Here is a 16,824-nt window from a genome sequence, read left to right as displayed (position 1 = left end):
CGCTGCCAGACCGTCCAGTTTCTCCCCGCTTGAGTCCTGGGTCCCCAGAGACTTCCCGGAACCGGAGTTCAGAGCCGTCGGGAGCTTGTGACTCCCGCCGGATTCAAAAGGACAGCCGCGTCCTCGGGTGCCAGCCCGTTTCCGCACGCGCGCGCAAGCCCAGCGAGAGCCCCGTACCTCTGCGCTTCTCTCCTGCAGCTTCTGCGGGTCTCAGTGTGCCTTTCCTTCCTTATAGTTGTAGAGTTTACAGTCAGCCAGGCTTCCTGTTGTTCTGGATGAAGTCCGTATTGTTTCTCTGAGGTATTAATCAATTGTTGTGAGCGGCATTAATTTCCCGGTGTTTATCTCTGCCGCCATCTTAGTTTCTCCTCAAGTGTATAACTATTACTAAGTTCTTTATTTATGGAAACACTAGAGCAGCCGTGGGCAAACTACGGCCCGCGGGCCGGATCCGGCCTGTTTGAAATGAATAAAACTTAAAAAAAAAAAAAAGACCGTACCCTTTTATGTAATGATGTTTACTTTGAATTTATATTAGTTCACTCCATCCATGCTTTTGTTCTGGCCCTCCGGTCCAGTTTAAGAACGCATTGTGGCCCTCGAGTCAAAAAGTTTGCCCACCCCTGCAGCAGAGGCTCAGTGTATGAAATTCATGCACAGGTAGGGTCCCTAGTGGCTGCCAGCTGCCAGCTGGGGCCTTCCTTCAGTCCGTGCCGCCCCCTGGTGGTCAGCACATGCCATAGCGAGCAATCAACTCCCAGTCAGTGGAACTCCGGAGGGGACATTTTGCATATTAGGCTTTTATGTATACGTAGATATGACACCTTGCTATTAAAATGGGCTAACAAAGAAAGTTTCTAGTGAAGTCATAAAGTTCTAGAAAGCATCAATTCTACTGCCCTTAAGGTAAGACCTACCCAGCATGAGTGTACTATGAGTATTTTACTCACTGCGTACTGGAACTTTTCATTGTATTCACGGTCATTAGCTTTTACTATCCGCTCCACTTCTAAAGAGAAAGAGAAATCAGGTATGAAATTAAATTTTCAACCCAAAGAAACATAACTCATTAAACTAACATCTCTTAGGTAACTTGGATTTTCAAGGTTACAATAATTATTTCCTTTTGAAATTTGAAGGGCATTGATTTTTTTTCCAGCCTAAATGTTGGAACACGTACTGGAAAGTCCAAAAATTGAAAGTTGAAATGTTTCTCATTGTCTTTCTGATGCCAGCCATAAAGGAAAACATTACGTGTCTCCAATTTCTACACACTTCAGCTACACAAAGACCCTTTCTCTTAACTTCACATAGTTCCTAAAGGAGAAGGAGCTGCTGAAAATCAAATGCCACTCTGAAAAGGATTTTTTTTTTTTTTTGCTACAACGTCATAAGATATAACATAGCCAAACAAAACCATCCTGAAGCGGCCAGTGAAGTTGCTGACCTTATGGTCATGGAGCCAAAGGTGATATTTTTAAACCACCCAGGCTATGGGGCGGGGGGGGCGGGGGGGGGGCGACTCCACATCATCTGAAGACTGAGACCTGCCCTCAGCTGGAGGTAGCCAAAAGTACAACCTCTTCTGAAAGCAAATGCAGAGTTCTGGCTCAAGATGGTGACATAGGAAGATCGCGTACTCACCTTCTCCCATGGACACACGGAATCTACAGCTATCTATGAAAACATTTCCTCTGGGGGAAAAAACTAAAAACTGGAAGAGCAACCCCTTTACATCAGGCAAACCAGAGGGAAACCACATCAAAGTTGGTAGGAGAGGCTAAGACATAATCTTACCATACACCCCACACCAACCCACAATGAGAAGGAAACTCAAAACTGGAGCTTCTCCTTGAGGAGCAAAGGGTTCGAACCCCACAATAGGGCCCCTCAGCTTTTAAGACTGGCCCCTGAGAGACAAGCCCCCAAAACATCTGGCTTTGAAGACCAGTGGGGCTCACACCCATGAGAGGAGGGTAATGTAGTGAATTGAGGACTGGCTCTTAAAGGGCTCACATAGACTCACCCACCCCATGGCCCAGATGATGTGAAAAGACTCACTTGCTGGTTTAAAGCACTGGCCTGAGGAGAGCTGCCTGCTGGGATACTCCCCAGGAGGGAGGCTGGCAGGCCCATCTTCCTGTTCCACCTCTGCCTTACTCAAGTCAGCAGGTGTCATCTTTGTTTTTTCCCTTTTTTCTTTTCCTTTTCCTTTTCCTCCTTTATTCTGTTTTCTTCTTTTTTCTCTTTTCCTTTTCTTGCCTTTTTTTATTTTCAATCTTCCTCTGCCTCACTCCAACCAGTGGCACTAACCTCTGCCGCACACCAGAACACAAGTATCTCCTGGAGGGGAGCTTCTACACATGTCTGGTGCCCTGCTTTTTATGTCTTGTGACTTGGTTTCTGCAGCTGCCACCCAGGGGATGCCCCTTGACCACCTGGCTCTGGAGGCCAGGGGAGCTTTTGTTCCTGGGTCCCATGGGGCTGTAACAATCAGAAATTCCGTTCCACCCTCAGGGCACTGAACAGATGGAAAACTGAAACACACCTCAGTCTTTCTGATAAAGGAACCTATTTGCTTTCCATTGCTTTGGCCTGAGGGGCAAGCCCCTGCTTTGGCTCACTCATAGTGGCCTATGGAGGGGTTGTCAACTAACGAAGGCTCATGAACGCAATCTTAGCATTCCTCTCTGCCTCATGCCACATCACCTGTATCTTCCAGAAAAGACCTTCTATATTCTTCTCCGGTGCCCTGATTTTTGTGGCTACTACCAGAGGACACCTCTACATCCCATAAAAGCAAATGCAAACACAGGTACAAATAACAAAATAAAAGAAAAACAAACCCAAAGATTATGATAGTGCAGAAATTAAAATTTGCAGAGGACAGGAAAAGATAGTGCCCCAGAAACAACAGCAGAGCATATTTTTGTGCTAAGAGTAGCAAGTTCTTGCTCCATGTTTACTGGGTCCAGAGTTGACAAATGGTAATGAGGGAATAATGAAAGCTATGGGAAGAAGTTCAGGCAAGTAATCACTAGACGTCAATGTTAGATTCTCATGGTAAATGACTTGACCATCTCACCTGTGAATCCCTGAATCCTACAGCTCTCTGCATGGACAAGTGACAGGTGATAGAAAGTATTAGGATAGGATAAGAGTCTGAATTTAGAGTAGGTACACACAACCGCAAAGATAAAGAAGACTGAAAGTGGAAAGTAACTTAGAAGCACATATTAGGGGTGGGAAAAGGAAGAGCAGGAGGAAAGAAAATATAAGAAGAGCTGGAAATAGAAGGGAAATGAGAAAGATGAGGAGATGAAGAGGGAGGGAAGGAAGAAAGGAACATATCTTTGCACCCGTCCCCTATATGCCAGGTACCATAAAGTGTAAGAACTGACTACATTTTCCCAAAAGTCCAAGGAGAATCTAAATGTCTATATAGTCCCTGTGGCTTAGCCTCTAAGTATGAAGTTCACCTCTGAGGATGGCTCCTGACAAAGGACACCCTGTCTTTGGTTACAATTGAGTTTCTACCATTTGAAGAGTGTTTGTCTGTTTGACATCCACTTACATGGCCTCCTTCTTACTTAGCTAAGGAACTCAGTTCCCTATGATTGTTCATGTTTTCAGTCTAGCTTACCTAACTGCTGATAAGAACAACATTGGATTGATGTCCACAGCTGATGATATCTGAATGGCCTTTCCCCTATCGTGTACAACTCTGAAATCCAGAACCTGCCAGGAAGCAATCTTTTAACCAACCATATCCTGGAAGGAGTAATTCAAATTCTGGCTATAAAAGCATCATCCCCTCTTTCTTGCTGATTCCCCAATAAAGGGAAAAAATATCAAAGCCCAAATTAGTATTTTGATATATCCCCATTTATATACCCCTACCTTGACTCAGATATAGTAAAACTGCTGACAGGAAAACAATGGATATTATTATTAGGAAGGTGAGGGTGGGAGGGTCTCTTCTGCATGGAAAAGGTTACTTTGGTCCACTGGCATCCAATAAGTAATTTATAGATTAACTTTAGCTGTAAACAAAAAATTGGATATGCTAATTTGCATATTAATTGGCTTTAGTTCAGATCATATACATTTAGATGATCATCATTTTTTATTTCATATTAGAGACCCAGTGCATGAAATTTGTGCATGGGAGTGGGGGGGGGCCCTCTCAGCCCAGCCTACACCCTCTCCAATCTGGGACCCCTTAGGGGATGTACGACTGCCGGTTTAAGCCTGATCCCTGGCAGTCAGACATCCCTCTCACAATCCAGGACCACCGGCTCCTAATCGCTCACCTGCCTGCCTGCCTGCCTGGTCACCCCTAACTGCACCCCCCCACCAGTCTGATTGCCCCTCACTGACTCTGCGTGCCAGCCTGGTCACTCCTAACTGCCCCCACTCCCGCCAGTTTGGCCACCCCTTACTGCCCTCCTTGCTGACCTGGTCACCCCCAACTACCACCCCCATCAGCCTAGTTGTCCCTCATTGCCCTCCTGCCAGCCTAATCACCCCCAACTGCCCCCTCTGCCGACCTGGTCACCCCCAACTCAGTCATTTGGTCATCCCTCACTAACCCCCCTGCCAGGCTGGTCGCCCCACACAGCCTGCTTGTTCAGTAGTTTGGTTGTTCCTCACTAACCCCCTTGCCGACCTGGTTGTAGGCAGCCATCTTGTGAGGGCGTGAGGGTTAATTTGCATATTACCTCTTTATTATATAGGATTTATATGAAGCATATCCAAATATAAAATTTTATAGTTCTGCGTCTAATTTTACTCACTCCAAACACCAAAATCTTGACTCCTGTCCAGTGTCTCCATGTAACCACCCTCCCCATGGGCTAAGATTAGCCCTTTCCCAAAGTGGACAAAGAAATAATTTCTGTGTTAGGGAAGTGTGGATCCTCTTGAGTATCCACATTGCTCTTGTCCCATGAGACCTTGTTAGAGCCAGGAAGTCTTCTTTTTGCTTCTAAATTCTTATTATTAAGTCTTCATCTTTGCTTCTGTGTTTCCAGTGACTATTGTCTTTCTGAACTGACTCTTCATTCCTAAATCTGGCAGATGATTTTCCAACCCTTCACTGAGCTCTGCAAAGTAAAGACTTTGGTTCTAAATTCCTACAGTTTTCAGCCTTTAACCTGACTAAGATAGGCCTGAATTGTCTTTGCAGGAGTTGACATTCTTTCATGTGCTGACAGTGGGTGCTTCTTGGCAATAATTCATATCCTGCAAGAAGAGGAAGCTCAAAAGAAATCCCCCATAAACAACTCCCATTGAGAATTGCTCAGAGGTTCCATGACTTGATGCCCAATCTTTCACAGACATCGTGATTTCCTTCCAGAAGTGAGAGTAATGAAAGGTAAGACTTCACCAAGGGATTTATGATTCACCAGAGTAAGCTCACTGCTGCACAACTGTTATCACTGCATTTGGTTCCCAAGAGGAGCAAAGTGATACACCACACAGATATTCAATATAGTGACGCAGCACATATTTAAAGTGTTGTGAAAGGGCTTCCAGTTCAAGATAGCAAACTGAGTATATCTTTCTACCTCCCTTTCCTTTTAGGACCCACTAACGTGACAGAAAATATGGGTTTAAAAAAAAAAGAATAGAAACAAAACAGTGCTGGAAAATAAAAGTGGGATTTAGTAGAGCTTCATGAATTTTAAAGAAAGTCTAGAAAATAGTATAGAAATAGGATCAAGTTGGGGGGGAGATAGGAACAGTTCTAACCAAAAAAATTAGAAGAGTGGGTCTTTCCCATGAAGCCCAGAAAAATTCCAAATTTAGTCAATAAATACAAAGATTGAGAGTGTGCTATGGCTAGGGACACAATCCAGTTTGTGCCTATTGTCTTGGCGAAATAATAGGGTTCCCTTTTAATCTCAGAAGTGTCCTAGTTTGGAAGATAAAGTATCTGATCACCTTAGTTTAGGAGCATCAACAGAATAATTAAATAATAATTAAGCCAGTTGGGCCACATACCCCCTTCCCTGCCCACTAAAGGAGTAGGCAGCATGCCTGGGGAGGAAACCAAGATTGGGTACCAGGTCTAAGAGGGAAGCAGTTCTGAACCTCCATGTCAGCAATAGCAGACTCGGCCTTGGAAAGCCTGCCTCACTGAGGCAGCTGTGGGCTTGCCACACTGCCAGACTAACACACAGTGCTATAGACTGAAGGTTCGTAACTCCCCCAAATTCATATGTTGAAACTTAATCCTCAATGTATTGGAGGGACTTTGGAAGGTATGTCGGTCATGAGAGTGAAGCCCTCATGAATGGTGTCAGCTCTTTTGTAAGAGGCTCCCTTGCTCCTTTCGACATGTGAGAACCCAGCAAGAAGCTGTCTACGAACCAGGAAGCAGACCCTCACCAGCCACCGAATCTGCTGATGCCTTAAGCTTGGCCTTCCCAGACTCCAAACTGTTGAGAAATGAATGCATATTGTTTGTAAACCAGTCAGTCTATGGTATTCTGTTACAGCAGCCAGAATGGACTCAGACGCACCTCTCTGTGAACTGGCTACATCACCGGCTTTCCTATTTAAAGGAGGGGCCTGGCAGGGATAAGGACCTTTGCAACTACACTAACCCATCCAGTTCATCCAGTAAATACAAGCCAGTAACCAGAAGTCTGAGACAAACCTATAGCACAAAGGAAAAGGAAGACCCCAAGTGGAAGAGATAATAACGAAAACAAGTGGGGTATGGGGTGTTTGTTTTTGTGTTGTTGCTGTTGATTCTCATTAGTACCTTGAAGGATATTCAAGAAGACAGGGCACCCATGAAACAAGAATAAGCTGATAGGAACAAAGAAAACGGAGAACAAAAAAGAGTTCTGGGAAGTTAAAGTGTTTAACGGGCAAACTGTAAAATAGTATTGAAGAAATCTCCTAAAACACATTCCAAAATGACAAAGAGGAGGAAAATGTGAGAAGAAAACTTAGGAGAAGGGAGCATAAACAATGACTGGGAAGAAATATTCAAATAAATAGAAGAAAATTTCCCTGCACCAGAGTCAGACATAACTCTTCAAAGTGAAAGGGTCACCAAGTGCCAATCAAGATGAAAGAAAGTGGGCCCACAGTTCTGCATAAAATTTTGAGTTCCAAAAACAAAGACAAAACATTAAAAACTTCCAGAAGAAAAAACAAATTGATTAGTCCCAGAGACACAAGAATCAGACCATGAAATTTCTCTTCTGCAACAAGGATGATAGAAAACATTGGACTGATGCCTTCCAGTTTTAAGGAAAAATTTTTTTGAACTTAGAATTCTATACCCAGACAAATAAGCAAGTGTGAAAAGGCAATAAAAAAGATTTTTAGTCATGTAAGAGTATTTACATGCCAGACCACCTCCAAAATAACTGTTCAAGAAAATGCAACAGGAAAAATATATATTTTAAAAAGTAAAGTGGAGTGGAAGAAAATATAGGTTTGATTTTAACAAAAGGTGAAGCCCATGGGGCAGGGTCCTCCCAGATGCCCCTTCCCTCTCCACCTCTTCCCTCTCTTGCTAAAGGGGTTGGAAGAAAGAAAAAAAAGCCTAAACCACAAGCAGCACCTGCCTCCTTTCCCCCTTCAGGGCTGTAGTTCTAGGGGAGAGGAAGAGGGCAGCTACACCAAGACCATGGCTCACTCACTCCTGGCCAAGGGAGCAGGGTGAAGAACAGGGGCTCCCCAGCAGACTTGGGGGGTAGGGAAGACCAAGATAAAACATCAGATAAGTTGTGTAGGAGTTCAGCTAAAGGCCAGGCCAGAGCTGGGCCAAGCTAGGGGAGGGGGCCTCTGCAGGCTGGAGGATCGCTACTGCCCCCACCACCAGCCTGGGAGCCAGATATTTTGCCAGGGCCTTGATTGCAACAGCTGCTTCCTCTGTCGTGGGAGACAGCACTGTAATCGGGATCTCCCCTCCATGCTTCTGCTTAGTCTCCTTGCCAAGGTCTAAGGTCCTCTTGCGCCTCCCCACTGTGTTGGAGCCATGACAGATACCCATCCTGGATGCCAATCAGCTGGGAATCATTCCTTTTTATGTTGGGAACGTCCATATTATGAGTTGATGGGCAGATATCTTCATATTTCTTCCCAGAAAGATGCCGATATCAACCAGGTAGAACTTGGCGTGGCCGTGCTTGCCAGTCTTGGAGGTGGACACCTCCACAATCTCACGTGGCCGGCCTTTGAGCACCATGAAGCCATTCTTATCTAATACTGAGCACTGCTTTGGGAAGGTAGCTGAGCCCCCCGTACCTCCTGACTCAAAATCCAAATCATCTGCCATTTGAAGAGGCTTTGATTCCAACTGGAGTAAATGCAATGGAAGCCTGGATCTTGAAGCAAGAGGCCGAAGATCTCCTTCCACCAAATTATCCGTGGAAGCATATGTAAACTCATAACCTCTCCTTACCCATGGTGCCTCAGTAAAATAATGCCACTTCGTGTTGCCATTATTCAGTGCGAAAAGGTATTTTGTAAACAGAAAAATACCAGAAAACTTTTTTTAATAGCAAATAGCTGAAAAATGGATAGTCCGTCTTAGAGTTGGTTATATTATTATTTCCCAAAAGGGTCTGAAGTAATTTTCTGAATATTTTTAGTGGAAACTGGCAAACCCCTATTGATTCTACTCCAGGTCCTTTAAGACAACACCCAACTCTTAATCTGGGCTCTTCTCCCACATACTCAATTAAATATTACCCAGCTTCCACTTCCAGTGGGCAAGAAAAGACTAACCATTTACATCTTTTTTATTAGTTTGTCTGTGAACAATTCATAACACCTCAGTATCTGAGACTAGTTAGAGAATGCAGCAGCTCTGTTAACAAGATCAAAGATAAGAGGAAGATTTAGGAGGCTCCCATTGGACCTGTGAGTAATTGCAGCAACTATGAGTCTGCAGTTAGCAAACATGACTCTTTGTGCAATCAACGCTGGAGCATTTTGTCCTTGACCAAATGTGGCTTAGGTGACTTAGATCCCCAAGATCATGAAATGATGAAACACCATGGATAAATTGGGGTCCCTGTATAAAACCCTGATGGCATGGACTGACACTTGCTCAGTAAGGTGGGTCCCCATCCAAAAGCTAAAGAATGTCCCTATGTCAAACATTGGGGTATCATTTGGTGGTGGTGGTGGCTTTTTGGGTTGGGTCAGATCTCAGAAAAATTCCCTTGAGCCAAATCAATAACTTAAGCTTTTTCCTTTCTTAATTTTCTTTCATTCTTCACAATCTGGCCTGTGTGCTTGGGAGCCAAACTAATTCATTAAAGACATGAGGAAAGAACAATGAGTGGGGAGAGCTTTGAAGAAAAGAGTTCAGGCTCCAAGATTTCCTGGTTCGACTCCAAGCGCACACTCTAATACAAATGAAAAAGATGTGTCCCAAATTGGGGTTTCCTATTGAAATCCAGTGGTGACCTGCAGCTGGTGGGACTTACTGGCATTTAAGCAGCAAACTAAGGAGAATTAAAGCAAAAAAGAAAATCTTGCCACAATTTTTTTTTATTCTTGTCCTCACAAAAAATGCTTGGAAACAGAGTTAGGGGGTTCAAATAAATACTAAAGGGCCTTGGGTTTGTTTTCCTCTTGACTGAGCCAATTTGCTCATCAGGTCCAGATCGTTGGAAATTTTGATTTATTGGGAGCTTAATGCCTCCCAAGGTTTACTATATCTTCTCAAAGAAACGTAAAAATTTTTATGGATTCATTCTCCTTCCAGTATCCATAAACTGTATTATACAAGTTACAAGTAAAATGTTCACATTGTAAGCTTGTGGCATGTAGCTTTCTAAGCATACATTCACAACTGGAGACTTAAGACTTACTGCAATATGATGATGATGATGATAAAAGCTAACTTTTATTGAGCATCTGTTAAAAGCTAGATACTATATGAAGTATTTCATGTGCATTATTTCATCAATCTTCAAAGCACACCTATTTGGTACATACTATCATGATCCTCAATTTACAGATGAAAAAACTACTTAGCAAGGTTACGCAATAGGATCAGAATTCAAACGTCAAACTTCCTCCCTTGTAAAAGAAGCTTGAAATAAATTCTGTATATAAAGATATGGCTGGTGGTACTGTGCAGAGATTACTGGCAAATGCAAATTAGTGAGTGTCTGTGTCCAGAGATCAAGGAAAGAGAAAAGAAGCCTCTCTCATAGAATACAATAATCCAGAATGTCCTTCAAATCACAGGCCCCCTTCCAGTTCACCTTGCGACCCTGTGACCTCTTACATTCCATTGCTTCTAGGCTTCTCCATTTCACCTTGGAGGCCTTCCTAGAAAACCTGTCTGCCCTCGCCTAGGAGCCTTTGGGCAGGCCTCGCTGAGAATACTCTCCCAAACCCCTCTCCAAAACTTAGATTCTTTAAATTTATTCTTTTTTGTTTGTTAACCTCCTGAGAATATTTTTTCCATTGATTTTTAGAATGGAAAGGAGGGGGAGAGAAAGAGGGAGAGAAGGAGGGAGAGAGAGAGAGAGAGCGAGAGAGAGCCCTAAGCAGTTTGGCTCAGTGGATAGAGCGTCGGCCTGAGGACTGAAGGGTCTCAGGTTCGATTCCAGTCAAGGGCATGTATCTTGGTTGCAGGCACATCCCCAGTAGAGGGTGTGCAGGAGGCAACTGATTGATGTTTCTCTCTGATCGATGTTTCTGACTCTGTCCCTCTTCCTTCCTCTCTGTAAAAAATCAATAAAAAGAGAGAGAGAGAGAGATACATTGATTGGTTGCCTCCTGCAAGAGCCCCGACTATAGCCAGTGATCAAACCTACAACCCAGGTATGTACCCTTGACGGGAAATGGAGCCCATGACCCTCTGTGCGTAGGGCAATGCTCTATCCATTGAGCCACACCAGCCAGGGCGAAACTTTACATCCTTTTACAATTTAATTATCTATAGGGAAAAATTGCAATTTTTTTCAATGGGCCAGGATCAGAATGCTTTCAGTAAAGATGGAAAATAGCTTCATCTTTTTACAGTACCCCCATTCATAAAGAAAAAGAACAGGATCTACCCCAAGGATCACGAGAGCCTAAAAGAAGCTAGAGGACATTTAATTTTCCACGGTGAGACACATTTCAGCCCTCCAAAGGAAAGCAAGCCACCTGCCACAAAGTGAGAGGGAAAAAACCCAGGTGGAAAAGTGAGACACGTGAGAAAGAAATGTGAAGAGGTCTCTCAACTGCCTGATGCCTGAGAGGTTGCACAGGAAACTGTGGTTTCCAAAGCTTGTGGCTGTCATGTTGAAATGCGTGGGGCTATAAATTGCATTTCTTTAGTGCACATCAGTTTCTGTTTCTCAAACCCCTGAATCCATGTGGCAAATAAAATCTGCTGGAGCAAAGACAACGTGATTTATTTGCTCCAGAATTATTTTTTGAGCTCCTTTGAGCAAGGGTCTATTCCAGGCAGGGCAAGAGAAACAAATAAGACAGGGGTCTGCTGCGAAGGGTAGGCATGCCCAGGAACACCAGCACAGCGGGGAGGCGGAGGAGAGGCCTCGGCAGCCAGGGACCCAGAGGAAAAGCAAGCCGAGTCCAAACGGCGGCTGAAAGGCATCTTCACTTGTCCCAGGCCGTTCTGAAGGGAACTTGTGCTGTATGCAAACTCTGGGGTATGCTAGGCGGCTCTGCCAACCCCCTTCTCCATGCTGAGCCACAGTCATTCACTGAAGGGGATTTGGGAGAGGTGGCCTGCCACCTGAGATGGGGTGACGTATGCACTTCGCAGGAGGACATCAGTTCCTCCTCAGCTATTCCTCCTTGTATGACCAGGTGTGAAAAGGCCAAAAGAAAAAATGGGAGCCTCACTTTACCTATTCGTGAAGCATTCAAATAATACGTATTTTTTAAAAGAGGTAAAGGAGACAGAACTTTGGGAAGAAAGGAAATCTGCCATCTTTTCGCCCCCTGGTGTTCCCTCACTCTGGTCCAAGTCACCTCACCTCTCCCCGCAGCTGCTGCAATAGCCGCCCCTCAGGGCTCCCTGCTTCTGCCCCATCCCTACGATCTACTTTCAATAGAGCAACAAAGGGATCCTTCTAAAAATATATTCATTTCCTATCCCTGCTCTAGCAAATCACCATGGACTTAATGGCTTCAAACAACATAAATGTATTAACTTATTGTTCCGGAAGTGAGAAGTCCAAAAATGGACCTTACAGGTGTTGCCGCAGGACTGGTTCCTTCTGGAAGTCTAGGGAAGACTCTGTTCCTTTCCCTTGCCAGCGCCTAGAGGCTGCCTGCATTCCTTGGCTCATGGGCGCATCACTCTGACCTCTGCTTCCATGGTCACAATGCCATCTCTGACTCTCCAGTCTTCCTCTTAGAAGGACCCTTGTGATTATATTGGGCTCACCTGGACAATCCAGGTATAGTTCCCCATCTCCAGATTCTTAACTGTATCACATCTGCAAAGTCCCTTTTCTCAGGTAAGGTAACATATTCACAGGTTCCACGCATTAGGATATAGACATTGTGGGGGGAGGCGGCATTACCCTGTCTACCACAAGAATCATCTCTTTCCCCTGCTCAAAATGTCCAATGTCCCTTCAACTCTAGGGAGAAGCGAGTTTTGGCAAAGGCGTCAGGGTGCTGCTTGATCTTCGCACACCCACCCCTTTACCTCTCTGCCCTCAAGACTCCGCCAGGAGCAGGCGTACCATGAAGCCAAAGAAGCTTAAGCTTCAGCTCACTGCACTTGCCATTCCGAGGCCCTGAGAGAGCACCAGACATGAGTTTACATTGCTTGCTTGTTTGTTCCAGTTTTTTATTTGCAAAAGTAAATATTTTAGCCTCGGGGGCTAAGATCTTTGTCTCCGCCACTCTGATCCCCCTCCCCCCGCCCCTCCACCACCCTTTGCCTCATGTCAGACGGTGCTGGGATCCAGACAAGGGGCCTCCCCTCTAACACAAAAAAAGTTTTCCCAAGCCCTTTCCTCTCTGGACACCAACAGTTATTAGAAAGTAGAAGCGAGCTCCTGAGCGGGTACAGGTTACAAGCTCCTGAGCCCCAGGTTACAAGGAAGATTTTGTGAAGCCAGCACTGTCTTAAGTGTGTCATAGCTGTGTCGGTAATGATTGGCACTCATTGCACTGGCCTTGTTCTTAGCGAAACAAAGAAAATAGATGATTTTGAAAAAAACTTGATCCAATTTTACAGACAAACTATTATAGTAGACAAAAAGCAAGTTCAACAAAAACTAATTCCCTCACAAGCATGATTGCAAAACCCCAGGAACAGCTTTTGGATTTGTTGTTGTTCCATAAGGGGTCAATCCGAGCAGAAATCACACTCTTTAAACACATATATGAATACACATACGTGTACTTTTATGGGCATTGACATGGTACCTCTAAGCGTTGGTTCCATGCCTTATTCATCTTTTTTATCACCAACCCTTTACTGCAGAACCAAGGCAGTACTTGCTAGCGTATATGCTCAAAAATGCCTGAGAAGCAGGGATATAAACTTCCACCAAAGAACTGCCTTATTTGTAGGTGCAGTAGATGCAGTGCCTAGCATCCACAGTCCCCTGAGGGGCACACAAAAATGTTTAAATCTTCATATATCGTAAGATGAGAAGGAAAAATAAACATAATAATAAAGGATACATAGTAAAGATTTGTATCTGGATTATATTTGTCTTTATATCTATAATTTTTTAATATTTGGGGGGGAGGGCCCACAAAAGACATATGTGACCCTGGTTTAATTTTTCCCACCCCACACCCTATAATCTTACTAAGGGCTCCCCTGTGGAGCATGCTGGCTCCACACCCCCACATTGTGGAGTTAAGAGCAACTTTAGCTATTTTACAGAAAGCCTCTAATTATCTACTCCTTTTGCTTTCCATATTACCAAACTCCATGAAATCTGAATTAGGTATTTTACATATGAGCAATGCTCTTCTTGATTGCTCTGCAGAAAAACACATATGTGTCTTAAAATGATTTGTCTTCAGGCCTCCCTGAAGCTACACAGAAAGGGTGAATTACAAAGAACAAACAGAAAATCGACTATAATCTTAATGTTTTAAATATTTGAGTCAATTAGCTGACACTTTTTTTTAGTTTTCTTTCCCTTTATTGAATAAGATATTACAAATGTGTAGCTGACACTTTTTACATCTTGAAGAATGTGAGATTTCTAGAAATGTGGAGTTAATAAACAATAAAGCATGTCTGGGAGCAAATAATTGTGGTCTCACAACACTGTGGCGTGCCTGTTATAGTTGGTATATTGTCATATACAGCAGCACCGGCCCAAGCTGCCTGACGATCCTGTGAAATTTTGTATAAATGTGAGTACGCCATAATTAATGCGGCAGATATTATATATCTCACTGAGGTAAAATACCACTTCTGCATGATTTGTCTCCTGATAACCGCAGGCTGATTAGCAGTCTGTGCTCCTCTGGTGAATGTACCACTGCAAGGAATGTTTAGTAAACTGTTCTCAAGTTATTGTTGCTACTGTAAACTTGATAACTGTGTGAGGATACATGTATTTTATTGAATCGTAAAGAACTACTCAAAATCAAGAAAGGTCGATACTACCTTACCTACCATAAGGCCCAAAAATATCTGTTGACTAAGTGTGTAAGTGGGTGACTATTTTAGGTCATAAAACTATACCAGATCTACAGGAACTGCTATGACCTAAAGATTTGTGTCATGCACAGTCATGATGATGCAAATGGCAGTGACACAAATGACGGTCCCTCAAGTCGTGTGGCCATTGTGACAAGAACAAGAGGAAGGGGCTGGCCTCAGCTTTCTCTGCAAATCTGCGCCAGAGCAGGCACAGCCCCAGCTGAGTTGCCAAAACACAGCAAACCCTACAGCAGTAGCTGCTGGAAACGTGTCCCTGTGAAAGCTGGTCAGTCTAATGTTTGCACTGTCAAGATTATACCAGTGATTTGATATAAATAATCATTTCATTTAAAAAAATAAAAAATGATGACAATAGCTCTAAACTCGTAGATTGGCATTGGGAATAATGAAAGTCTTGCCTCCGAGGGTATAACAAAGGACCTCTCGGTAAAAACTGCATTGAGACAGACTCCAGCTCATTATGAGGCCGAATGTTGCAATAAATAAGTGCCCAAAAAGGGAATAGACTTCACCATGAAACAGTTGCTCCTCTAAGTAGGTTAATCACCTGTCAAGAGACGTTATTACATGGAGGAACCGTGCATTAGATCAACTCCAATCCTGCCTTTTGTCTCTAAGAAGTCTATGGTCAAATATAGAGAAAATAGCGGCAATTAATTAAATACACATTCATTGAAAAAAGTTACATAATGGGTCTGTCACTAACTAGAGGCAAAAGAGAACATCCGTGCTCTCTGGCCAGGATGCTATATTAAAGAAACTGAACTATTGTTCATGCTGTTCAGCTAGGCCAATTACCCAACCAAGAAAACAACATGTGCTTCCCGCCATCCTGAACCAAAATTATTTCTAACTGTGTGATCTTAGCTTTAAATATTGGTACATTGATACCATGTAATACCGCTTTGAAAGAAAAAATGAAGAACAACTACTGATGTATGCCAACTGTATGGACGTGTGTCCAAAAGCCTTACGCTGAGTAAAAGAAGCAAGACGCAGGAATATGTGCCGTATTATTTCATTTATGTTAATTTCAAAAGCAGGCAAAACGAACTGATAGAAATCAGACACGGTTGTGTGGAGTGCAGGGAGAATGAGTGAAGCGGGGAATAGGGAATGCTCTGTGGTGATTGGAATGTTCTGTATCTTGTTCTCAGGTGGTAGTTCCTCAGATGTTCACAACTGTCCAAGCTCATCAAATTGAACTCTTAAGATGTGGGGTTTTTGTATATAAATTACTCTTCCACAAAACAAACTTTAGTTTAATTTAAAAATCATATTCACTTTGCATCGTTTGAAGAGCTCAGCACTTACCAAGTGGTTTCTTTTTACTGAAGAACATTATTGCGCCGATTATTTTTCACCGGGTCTCAACAGTTGGCCTACAAAAGGAAACAAGGAAAGTGCACAGCATTACAATTCGAAAAGTGCTCATTAGCCATACATTTCTACCCATTAGCTTTTTTCCTTGTCAGATCTAGGTGAGTAGGAAGCCATTGGCACAGTAAGGAATAACAGATCCCATATCTCAGGCTCAAATCTAACTAGGTAAGAATAATTCTATACAAAAATAATTCTATACAAATAATTCTATAAAAACTATTTATACTATAAAGGCTACATAAACAAATGTAAGGTAAGCACACGTGTGCTATTCAATTTGGCATTAAAATTGAGCCAAAGTTTCTAATACAGTCCAAACCCTATGAATCAGAATATCTCAGGGGTGAAGCTCCAGCCTCTGCCTTTTTATTTTCCAGTCACAGCTGACATACAAAATCACATTAGTTTCCGGTGTGCAGCATAGTGGTTAGACATTTACATAGGCATCTGCCTTTTATCCAAGTGCTATGGTGATTCCTTCCCACCGCCGGAGCTGCGAACCACTGCTAACCCGTGGGAGTTATGTATCAAAATTCAATCAAAATTTTTCCTCAGAGCACCAAAGCCCCATCAAAGCAAGTCTAGCCCCAGAGGGGTGTCTCCAGCACAGAAGTTCTCCCACTGCAGACACAGCTGATTCTCACAGACAATTGGCCTGGAGGTCAGTTCCTCACAGTGATAACTACAACAATAAGGCTTAATTACAATAAGACTGTGCACAAAGCCCACAAGGTGGTGCACCAAGAGTGTCTACCTCAGGTAATTGGGACACTTAGCACAGAAAGGCACTG

The 16,824-nt window shown here is 43.4% G+C and overlaps 1 protein-coding gene and 1 pseudogene across 5 annotated transcripts in view; both read right to left on the bottom strand.

The window, feature by feature from the left end:
- ATP8B4 (ATPase, class I, type 8B, member 4) overlaps nucleotides 1-16,824 on the bottom strand; it is a 220,759-nt gene that overhangs the window by 193,750 nt on the left and 10,185 nt on the right. For all 5 annotated transcript variants that reach the window (XM_015558941.1, XM_015558943.1, XM_006756016.2 and 2 more), the window contains 2 exons: nucleotides 15,965-16,032; nucleotides 951-1,009 (listed from right to left, as the gene is read on the bottom strand). In XM_015558941.1, coding sequence (XP_015414427.1) covers nucleotides 951-1,009; nucleotides 15,965-15,992 — 87 coding nt within the window. In that variant the 5' untranslated portion in view covers nucleotides 15,993-16,032. The remainder of the gene's footprint in view (nucleotides 1-950; nucleotides 1,010-15,964; nucleotides 16,033-16,824) is intronic.
- Nucleotides 7,594-8,320, bottom strand: LOC102763063 (annotated as a pseudogene).

Source organism: Myotis davidii, unplaced genomic scaffold, assembly GCF_000327345.1.
Source record: "Myotis davidii unplaced genomic scaffold, ASM32734v1 scaffold132, whole genome shotgun sequence".
Taxonomy (NCBI): Eukaryota; Metazoa; Chordata; class Mammalia; order Chiroptera; family Vespertilionidae; genus Myotis; species Myotis davidii.
The sequence above is the reverse complement of the archived record's forward strand: the minus strand, read 5'-3'. Positions and strand labels throughout refer to the sequence as shown.